Here is a 10,905-nt window from a genome sequence, read left to right as displayed (position 1 = left end):
CAGTACTGGTTTAGACCCAAGTCTGGCTGCTCTACATCTGAAAGAGGAAGTGTGTGTTTGTGTGGGGGGGGGGGACCTGCTGTGCCAATCTGTTCTCATTAGCGTTTACTCGCCCCCTCCAAACATGTAACGACATGCACGTCAACTGCTGGAGTCAGGAGCATATAGCGGTTTGTTTCGCAAGAGGCCTGTGGCTTCACGTAACCCATCCCAGCTCAGTCCAGCTACCTCATCTGAGATCATCATTGAGATCTTTTTGGACTTGTCATCCTTGGATCATCAGCCGTGGCGCCCGCTCGAGAGATCACATGGAGATATTTGAGGAGCAGGGTCCCTCTAGGAATTTGCGTAGTTGCGATCTCAAGAATTAACACAAATTTATGATCCCCGCTAAATTCCCACCAAAAAAATTGTCAAACTCGAGGAATGCACAAAAATTCAGACAAGAGACACTTTTGTTAGCCAATAAATAAATATAAGTCAGGCCACAATCTCCACAAACAAGCTTTCCCAACTATGCTGGGAAGGACTGTTTCCATAAAACATGGCTTTTTCACGCAGCACTTGCTATCACGCTCAACAAGCTCTTTAAATTGAACATTTTAAAAGTTACAGAAACTGAACCATCTCTTATCTAATACCCAAAACCAATCATTTGGTTTATGGAGCTTACAGACAGCCCTATATGGCATTCTAAGAAGTACTGTGGTTACTGTATGGACTTTATTTGGGTGAAAAGAAAGTTATAGAAGTCTAAGCAGCTAAGATTCTTCAGGATTTGAGTGGAACATTACTGCATACTTCTCTCATCAGTAAGTTAAGTTGACATTTATTGCACAATAACACCAAAATGGTTGCACATTTTTTCAGCTGTATTGGAAAAACTGTTGAAATTCAGCCATTCTGGACCAACTAATTACAAAAACACCTCTGAAAATCCTGGAAGGACTGAATCTCAACAGTACCTGCGAACCGTGCTGCATGCAGTCAGATATAATCTTCTAACTGCTTACCTTGGAGCTCAATACTATTTGACCTTTTGACCTGCGGAGTTGGCAGTCATCAGTGACCATTCAGGAATCGCCAGTGTTTCTTTTGATACAACCTGCCTTCTTCTGATTCTTAAAATATCCCCAACCTCGCAGAATGTCTTTTGAGAAGCTGTGATCTGCCACGTTCCATATTAACATATTGCTGTCAGTCAGGGCCCTCTCCTCCTCCTCCTCCTCCTGCACATCAGACCGTCCTGTTAATTGTGTCGGTTACCTTGCATGCTCCTAAATTCTAGCTCGGCGAATCTCTCACCGAGGGGTCGACCGGACCCGTCGATCGTTCACAGAAACGCACCGGAGTACAGAAGGGTCCGAATGATGTGAGCGAAATAACATTTCCTCTCTCACACGTCCATCGTCCATATGCAACACAAACAAACACAACGTCTCGTTTCATATTCGCTTAACAACAATACTCATATTCCGTTTGGTTTGCAAACACGAGCCTGATATGAAAACGTGTGTGGGGATATACACCGAGGTGCTCTGTCCGTGGAGGACGCCATTACGCACAGTCCTAGGTCCGAAATGCAAATATTATTATGGTGCGTGTGCGCCTTGACAGCTCTCGGACCTGGGACATCACCATCACTAACGCATCGGTCGGAGTAGAGAAACGTGTATATTTACAGACGGTCGCGGTGTGGAGCGGATCCTTCCCTTTGCACCGGAGCTCCCTCGGACCTACAGCCAGCCATTTTAGAGCCGAGGGTCCGAGACACCGAGAGCGCAACCCGGCAGCTTTAGGACAAACTTTCCCGGCGCGCTGTCATTTCCTTCAGCCCTGCTGCCAGAGCCGGCGTAGGACGCACCGCACACCCTTTCGATACATTTAAAACTGTATTTAAAACTATACTCCACCCATAGACTCGCTGCATAGGGACTGGCTTACCCGTGCTGAGGATATTTCCGGAGGACCAAATATGACTGTGCAGTGTAAAGGGTGATGCTGCGAATGCCGAGGGAGGGAGGGGTCAAGGGGAGTTGCTATGGTGTCGCAGCCTACCGGGTCCGACCAGTAGCCATATTCAGCCTATGAGTACGGTTGAACCTGCAGCCTGCAAAGAAAGACTCTCTGTGCGCCTGAGAGTCAGAGAGACGGGGAGCAAAGCAAGAGAGGGATAACGAGGATGAAGAGAAATGGACTTGAACTCACACAGTAGCACTTTGTGTGTCATAAAAAAAAGAAAGCCAGAGAGCAAAAAACATTTTGACATTACTTTATTCCAAATTTACACTTACAAGCCTCAAGACTTGATGCGTCACGCTCAACAGAGGAAGGAAAGATCACACAGTGAGATATGATATCACAGAGTCAAGCCATTATGAGTAAGGCTACATGGAGGAATCATCACAAGCATAACTGATATAGCATGTATTAATGCATTATATCTACATCATCATGAAGGCCTATGGATTGCATCTACAGTATGCATTGGCTCCAGCTGGATGAGGATGAAGGTAATAGCGACTGCAAACTGATAGGAAGCAGGAGAGAGTGACAAAGGCCATGGGCGCAGGATAGACAGCTTAGCCTGCGGATCCAAAAATATTTCAGATTCTAACAGACCATAATCATAGCATAGATAGTTGAAGCAAAGCTGCAGAGCGGGGAGGGACTACTCTGGGTGGTGGGTGTCGGTGTGTGTCAGGAGGTATGACACAGTTCAATGAGTGCTGGATGGGTCGAAGGTCGGATGTGCAAGTCGTCACTCCACATCACCGGACTCACATGCTTCAATCTCTGAGACCAGCCGGTGAGGGAAGAGTTTATACTGCAACCATGTGGGCTCTGAAAAACAAAGAGAAGGTGCATGAATATTGCAAAAGTCTCCAACTGTCCCCTCCTCATGTTCCTGTGCCTGGCATGCTGAAACTGATACAGATAAAGAATAGGAAGGCCTGTGTGGGTGGTCCAGGTTTATTACCAAGGTAGCAGGCTGGTGGCTGCAGCTGTCCGTCAAAGCAGGCCTGGGTTGCAGTGAAGGTGCACTGCTTGCGAGGATGTTTGCAGTAGAACGTCACATTTTCCCCGTGAGGAACCACGGCATCTGTAACGTCAAATGGCCAGCGCTTCACTCCGTCAATCACCACACGGCTTCGCTCAGCAGGGATGACACAGCGAGCTGTGAAAATGATCAACAAGGTGTAATACAAGCATCAAATGCAAACTCCTGTGTTGATTCCTGTATGTGCAATACTGTGTATTATGTGTTAATGTGAACTAACGTTTTTGCCATTACATAAGATTTTATGGACTTAAATGAATCCTTACTAAACTCTTTAAATGCATACATTATGTTTCTGATGTGGCCATTTGAAACAGTCCTCACCTCTGCAGTATGGGGGCGATGCACTCCAGCTGCCGTTTGACAGGCAGGTGACCTTCTGAGGTCCATCCAGCAGGAAGTTCTTTTTACAGAGGTAGTGGATGTCATAGCCAACATTATATTCAGTCTTCTGAACAGCCACCACATAGCCCTGCTCCACCTCTCGAGGAGGCTGGCAGTACACTTCTAAGAGAGTGAAAGGAAATGTGTCTGCTTATTCAGGAGATCCACTAATCTTTAACTCCAAAAACGGACAAAGAGCTTGAGCTTACAAATGCAACAATGCCTCTGTCTTTTCTTATCTTATCTTGTCTTTACTTTGTTTTAACAAAAGCCAGGGTCAGTCATAGTCCTCAAAGCGTGATACAAGAAGCATCCTGAATGTTCCTGACTGTGGAACAGGCCATGTAATGCCAGGTTTGACCACAAGATGGCAGAAAAGCACTGCGAAATAGATCAGTAGCTATTTTAAAGACATACTTAACGGGGCTGTGTTTCTGTGTGTTTCTGTCTCCTTCCTTGATTCACTCTTTTTTTATATACACACATGAACACATTCATACAACAATATAATGTACATCCCCACAAAATAAACACACAAATCTCTCCAAGTCCAGTCGTTCACACAGCGAACCACTGCTCCATCTTTGGAGCCTTGAAAAATGCATGAGGATGAAGCAACATACATGCACACATGGCCAGTGCAAGATGCAGCACACTACTGCACACTTACCTTTACAGAGGGGGTGAGGATACTGCCAGGTCTGATTATCCTGGCAGAAATTTACACTGCTCCCCACTATATCTACCCTGCAGGAGAAAAGAGAGATTGATGGAGACAGATGGCAGTGTGACATGTACAGTATTGACAGCTAAGGAGCATCATCTAAATAAAAGTGATGAAAAAAGGTGTAAATGATTCCTTTTTCCACTCTGTCTGTCTTTCAGAGTGTCTAAATGTTGTGTGCAGAGTTCTGGCTGACACATCCACTCAGGCTCATCTTATCCTGTGGATGAGTCAGTGTGTAAAGGGGAGTCAATACAAGATTAGACTGTAATGACCTAGTTAGCTCAATGGAGAGATCGTCAGCTGGGAGATCAAAATGAATTCCCTGCCATTCATCGCTCATCATCCGTCGTTTCCCAACACCTCTCCTGTAATCAAGCCTTCCCTCCACTCCCTCCCGCTTCTTCACACTCCATCCCCGTCTTCTCACTTCCTCCATTTCTACCTTCGCATCATTTCAGGTTTTCATAGCCTCTGCCTACGCACTCACAACCCGAACCTCCCATCGCCCCCCCTCTCTCTCACCCAGACAGGCAGCTGTAGCGGATGGAAGTTCCTACTGTAGCGTCGCCCTGGATGCTGAAGGTGTCCAAGACTTCTTCGGGCAGAGGGCAGGTTTCGGCAACGGCAGGTTCGGGTGACTGAACCTCTAAAGGTCAAAGAAGAACATAAGGTTACAGATTTATCATCAGATAAAAGTAGCAATGTCACACTGTAAAAATACTCCACCGCAAATAAAGCTGGATTAAAGACAAAAATACCCAAAGTCAGCAGAAAAACAGACAGACTAGGCTTCAGAAACAGAAAAGATGCATCTCCCCATAGCAGTGGTGAAATGGACCTGACTGCAGTAACTCAAGGACTGTGCTTAAGTACAGTTTTAAAGTACATATACTTTACATATTTCCAAATCATGCCACTTAATACTTCTACATTTCCTCACTTCTCCTACAGTTCTGATGCAAATATTTGACTTTTTACTCCACATAATTACTAGTTACTTTGCAGATTAACTTATATATTACTACCCAGTGGTATGAAGTGATTCCTTGTGGTCAGTACTTCTGTACTTGTACTCTACCTAAGGATATCTTAAAAGCTGGACTTTTAGTGGAGTACTTTTACACTGTAGTATTACTACTTCGCAGTGATGTGTGAGGTGTGTAAAACTCCTCAGAGAGAAATGCAGCCACACTCACTGTGCAACTAATGTGCATTGTGATTGTGAAGTAAACAAAACCTAGTATATTCAAACAATAACCCACGAGACTACAAAGAATATCAGTTTGTGACTGATGGATAAGGGTGTGATTTTACTGCTGTAAAGTAAAGAAGGAAAGAAGAATGAAAATTGTGAAAGAACATGAAAGAATGGATGGATAGAGGAAGAGTCATCTGTCCTGCTACCTTATGTGACTTGTATTAACCAAGGTTGGTATTTAGTTTGCCTACTGTACCCACAGAGGCGTTTCACAAAATGTCTTGTTCTATTTAGGTTGAAATAACCCTTCTTAGGTAATAAATCAAAGTTCGATGCAGGTGAAACACCGCCCCACACCTCTCCGAGCTCACAGCTATATCTGTGATTGTGTAACACCTGGCAATGTTCGTTCCTGGAAGTTTGAGTGCCTCACGCTCGTGGAAATATAAATATCAAGAGTGGTGCTTGGAGAGAGGCTGAAGCGACCCGGGCTCCATCAAGCGCTGGGTTTCGGAGCTGAACACAGCTTTGAAAGGCAGAGACCAGCTCTCTGCGTAATATTAAGAATGTAAGAGGACTTATTGGGCGATGGGTGATGAGTTATGGTCTGTTGGCATGTGGAGGTGAGATGCCTTGGTTATAGCCCGAGTTCTATGTGCTTTTCACATATCCTCGCCTTCTTCGCTCCTATTATCTGCTGACCACCCTACACCTACAGTCTCTCTACCAAAATGCTTAATGAAGCAGGGTATATCAAATTTCCATCTTTGAAAAAAAGACATTGAGTCAAACATATTTGATTACTACTGTTCCTTTGTCTTTGGATTTTATCGAACATGTATTCTTTGTTTTGCACCTTTGTAAACATCTTGTTTTCCATAGGTTTCCTGTCAGTATATAGATCCTCCCACTCTTTTGTTCATGTGTTTTTTTTTTTTTTCTTGTTCGTTTTTCTTGTTTTTTCTTTTTACCCAACCGGAAACACAGAAGGTTGAGACCTAAAGAGGGAATAGGTTGGTGGTTTGTGAACTCTGATTTTCTCCCGCAAACATGCAAACAGACGCATGCACGCAGAATAAACTACCTAGCCTGGAGCTGCATGCTTGTCCTTGGCTCCCATTGTAGAAAGAGACCTTATCAGAGGCCTCAGATGGAAGAGGATGAGAGGAGAAAGAGATGAGAGGAAAAGAGGATGAGAGAAGAGAGCAGAGGAGAGGAGAACAGGGAACCGAAAGGCCTGGAGCAGCATGAGCAAGAGAGCTCTCTGACTCTCCTGACTGTGATCTGTCGCCCACACACACACACACACACACACTCAGTAACACATGTGCAATCCGCCCTCCACACATACACATCTAATGTATACAGAAAAAATCTACCTCTCTACCTCTCTCTGATAAACACACACACACATACACACACACACTCACAGTAGACACACACTAGCTCACACTCACACTGTGTGCACGCAGCTCTGTGCCACTTTGACAGTGATCTGCCGCCCACTGCCTCTCAACAAGCATGAAGGAGCTCGACTCACACTCTAACACACATGCAAAGGACACACAATGCAAACGCTCTCACACGTTCAAAACCCACCTACCTTCTGCTCGTCTCTCAGCAGGAGGATACTATACGAGAAAGCTCATAATCGTATCCTTATTTCACATCTTTCATAAGATACAAACTCTCGAGGGTGAGACAGGGACCCAGCTGGGTTGAGGATTCCTAAGAAAGCATGTTTACTGTCGCTCCAGGTGTGTGATTAATGCAGCATGACTCTTAAGCTGAAAATGTATTGTTTTTTATCACAGCTTTCAGGTCGACACATGCAATAAGAAAAAAAAAACGTACAGGTGCTTTATGATGATGAGATGTGTCAAGATACTAAGAATTATTGATGGCTTTACTTCATGTACTGCTGTGCAGCCTTACAGCACAGCGGTAGAGGTAATAAGGCAGCACAGCAGTAGGACAAATTTTGCCTGTTGTAAGCCACCTATTCGGATTTATCATTTTTTTGTTCTATATTTAGACCGACAGAAAGTACAAATGTTTAACCACATGATTATCTCGGGGCACAATGGTACTTTGGTTGCAAATGAACTTGACTGATTGACTTAATCACTGCACAGCCCTTTGTGTTTTCTTTAAGAATTGACTTCAGCTGCTCAGACATTTGTTTAAATGTGTTAACAGCTCAGTTCTGTTCTGCTCTGTGGCCTACATAGGTGCATCTTTAATTAAAGCAGTCAGTTGTCAGTTTTAGGTAAATAAAGATGTTGCAGATGTGAAGCTTATAATGAACTTACAATCCTAGATTTTTACTGAAGCTGAGAAGTTGTGATTCATCTACATTTAATTTTAGGCTGTAATTTTGGGTTTTGTTGTATTGCTTTATGCCGCATGGTGTATAGTATATAGTATAGTTTATTTTGCCCAACCCTGAATACCACAGAAACAGTATAATTGTGTCTATGAGTTGTCTACAATGCAACCCATTACAATAACACCACAAACTATGGCCTCAATTCATAAACATGTATACAGTAACAGAAAACACAGGTTTCTGTGCTGTAGTGCACATACAAATAACACACACATATGTACATGTGCATTCATATGATCTTCATGCCCGCACATGTGTGTGTTCAAATGTGCTCTCCTCTTTAAACTTATCGACAGTTCAACAGTAAAATCTTCAGACAGCCAATATGAACAACTAAAGCTCTGGTTGCTATGGTGACGAGGAGAATAGGTCCCAGTTGTGCAATGTCTCAGTCGACACAATCACAGAGGGGTTTCATGCCTGAATATCTCTCTCTCTCTCTCTATCTCTGTGTGTCTGTCTTGCATGAACACAAAAAGAAAATAAAAGCTGTGTTTAACCCTTAACCACATCATTGACCTAAACAGACGAACTGTACACTGTTAAATAAGAGAGAGAATATTCAATTTCAATAAAGAATACAACAGCCACATTCTTCCAGATGTACATTACCTGTGGTGTGAATTGACTGTTATGAAGGGACCTGACATGAAGCGAGACAGAACATTTTTTTTGTTGAACTTAAACCCACCTGTGCAGATGGGCTCATCCCCACTCCACTGTCGGTCACCTTGACAACGGCGAATAGTGGCATCCAAGCCACTGGGCAACTTGAATCCCGGCTTGCAGCGCACTTCAAGCAGGGCAGAAAAGGAATGAGTGGGAGAGAGGAGACTAGCCACGGAGTTTTCACTGGGGGGTAGAGGCCACGGACAAGTTCGACCTGAGGAGAAAAAAGATGATCCAGAGGGAGGAGAGAGGAGAGAAAGCGAGAGATAGAGAATTCTCAGAAGGAGCTGGATTGTTCCTCGTATAAGACAAATGAAAACAGTTAGCACTAAACCATTTCAAAATGGCTTTAATGAGGTTGTATTACCAAACTGAATCCATGCACAGTGCCCTCTTTTTACAATACCCAAGCATAATAAAAAGCTTGTGTTCAGCACTCACATAGGCAGCATTTTGAGCCCAGATTTTGTGCATGAGCAAGGCTTTTATTTTATTTTCCAGGAACAACACACACACAGATGTATGTTGGCTCAGCTGCGTATGCACACACAAGCACTTTTAATGGCTGAGCCCACAGTGGTGTTCACAGTGACAACTGAGGGCACACATGCATACAAATAGTTACCTGGAGCCACACAGCTGAGACCACACTGGCCGTCACACAGACACTGGCGTTTGTTGCCACAGTCTCTGTCAGCTTTGCAGGGCCGAGGACACGTCCTCCTCCTCTCCTCTCCCAGAAGTCTCTCCGGACAAGACCCTGTGGTGATACCACACACACTATCACACCATCACAGTAATTGTACCTTTGTTTGCTTCGACTCCGTTCATGGCCCCTTGTAAAAACCGCAAACACTAAGGGCCGTAATTGAGTTTTTGTTTGCCAATTCTGCTTTGTTTTCTGTTTGAAGGAAAGTAAATTCAGTGTGGAAGGCCGGGCAAACATTTGCCACCCAGGTTGCCAGATGAGTAAGTATTTAGATGGCAGGCTTTATTACTCTTTGCCATTCAGCTATCAATCTTGTTTTTTTATAAATAAATGAGAGTGTTGTCTTGCTTCTATGAATAGTGTTAGTTGTGTGTTTCTCTCAGCTGAGTCACTTTGTATAAAAATACACTTTATATTTGAACAGGCTCAGTCTATGGGAGTAATTAAATATATACCCCTCCTAATTTCCCTCACCTCCCCATTTATATCACATCACACATCATTAAACCAAATCCACCACTTACTTTACATTGCAAGCCAACACTGACACACCCTCAATGTCCAGAACATTTGAGGGGGGAGAGTGGGGGAGGAAAAGTGGGCGTTAGATAGGGTTCCCCATTTTTCATTTCTCAGAATGAAAACATGTGTGCTACTGTATTCACTCTGCCCAGCACGCACACATGATCGACCCAGAACAGCACAAAGACAGGATGTACAGTGCATACATGGAGCACCCACGATATTGGAAATCTAAATAATTACTGCATTTCATGAAATATGGACCTGGATTATAGAAGAATTAGGAAAGTGTGTGAAATGTCAAAGATGATCCAACACATATATTTGCATTCACTAAAATATGTAAACCATTTGAACCAACCACGACTATGTACAGCCCATGTACTGTATGGTACTAGCAATCCAGACTAGTCTTTTTTCCTAATTCAGCATAAACATTATTAATTCAACATGCACACATATGTTGCACAGTCCAGACTTCAGTTAGTCCATTGCATTTTAAATGAGTGCAACTGTTTAATTAATTGCACAAGCCCTGGTTACATGATCATCTTTATATTTAAATACAATCTACAGAGCAACAAAGCATGCAGGGGAAAGTCCAGCTGTTCAATAATTAGACTGCCAGGGGACACTCAGTAATGGTCTTTCCTCATTTATTCCCCGTATTTAGTGATAATCGAGCTGTGTTTATTGTGCATGCAGGGTTCAGAGATATCTATCAGGTGTGAGTGATGAATGGAGTCAGAGGGTTTACCTGAGTCCTGCAGGGACACAGTTCCAGTCAGTGCCCACAGGGACAGCAGCAGCAGAGCACAGTCCATCCTTGAAGCCAGGCCTCAGACGATATGAGGGAGGGACGAGCAGACACAGCATTTTTAAGGAAGGGGGGAACAAAGGGGGATGGTGTGGGGGGTGTAGGGGGGGGAGGAGGGGGAGGGGGAGGGGGGGAGAGAGGGCACAGCCCAGGAGCACACATCTGGTTCGTGTTGAGGAGGAAAGATTTGAGGAAAATTCCACTCTGAGAGACCTTTCACCCATTTCTGTTGAGACAGTAGATAAAGGGGATGACATATGCATGGCTGTTGTCCACACACACAATAAACAAACAGGAAATGTTATACAAAGAGGGAAATGATGGACTTGGAACCTGACATCATGAGTGCTCCTCCTATACATCTAACCATGCCGCCTGATGCGACTCATATCTTTCATCCTACTGATTTATTTACACAAACAGACCCTC

General features: G+C 43.9%; 2 protein-coding genes across 3 annotated transcripts in view; both read right to left on the bottom strand.

Moving 5' to 3' along the window:
- The window catches only part of LOC118336043, a 7,016-nt gene extending 4,922 nt beyond the window's left edge, over nt 1–2,094 (bottom strand). Inside the window, exon 1 of one of the 2 annotated variants that reach the window (XM_035672585.1) lies at nt 1,945–2,094. The gene's annotated coding sequence lies outside the window, so the exon portion shown is untranslated. The other variant, XM_035672584.1, reaches the window with a different exon arrangement.
- Nucleotides 2,095–2,265: 171 nt separating this feature from the next.
- Nucleotides 2,266–10,526, bottom strand: ntd5 (ntl-dependent gene 5). The gene is made up of 8 exons (XM_035672669.1): nt 10,417–10,526; nt 9,054–9,188; nt 8,451–8,642; nt 4,695–4,818; nt 4,116–4,192; nt 3,386–3,568; nt 2,981–3,178; nt 2,266–2,844 (listed from the first exon to the last, which is right to left on the bottom strand). Exons 1-8 carry the CDS (start codon nt 10,481–10,483, stop codon nt 2,762–2,764), a joined length of 1,059 nt encoding a protein of 352 aa, XP_035528562.1. The 5' UTR covers nt 10,484–10,526; the 3' UTR covers nt 2,266–2,761.
- Between the last annotated feature and the right edge of the window lie 379 nt (nt 10,527–10,905).

Source organism: Morone saxatilis, unplaced genomic scaffold, assembly GCF_004916995.1.
Source record: "Morone saxatilis isolate NCDOM2014 unplaced genomic scaffold, NCSU_SB_2.0 Contig24, whole genome shotgun sequence".
Classification (NCBI taxonomy): Eukaryota; Metazoa; Chordata; class Actinopteri; family Moronidae; genus Morone; species Morone saxatilis.
This window is presented reverse-complemented; position numbering and strand designations above follow the sequence as displayed.

Coding starts and splice junctions, on each gene's coding strand:
- ntd5 (XM_035672669.1), bottom strand. CDS start 10,483: ATGGACTGTGCTCTGCTGCTGCTGTCCCTGTGGGCACTGACTGGAACT. Junction 9,189..10,416: donor TGTGTCCCTGCAGGACTCAG/GTAAACCCTCTG, acceptor GTATCACCACAG/GGTCTTGTCCGGAGAGACTT. Junction 8,643..9,053: donor TCTCAGCTGTGTGGCTCCAG/GTAACTATTTGT, acceptor TTTTCTCCTCAG/GTCGAACTTGTCCGTGGCCT.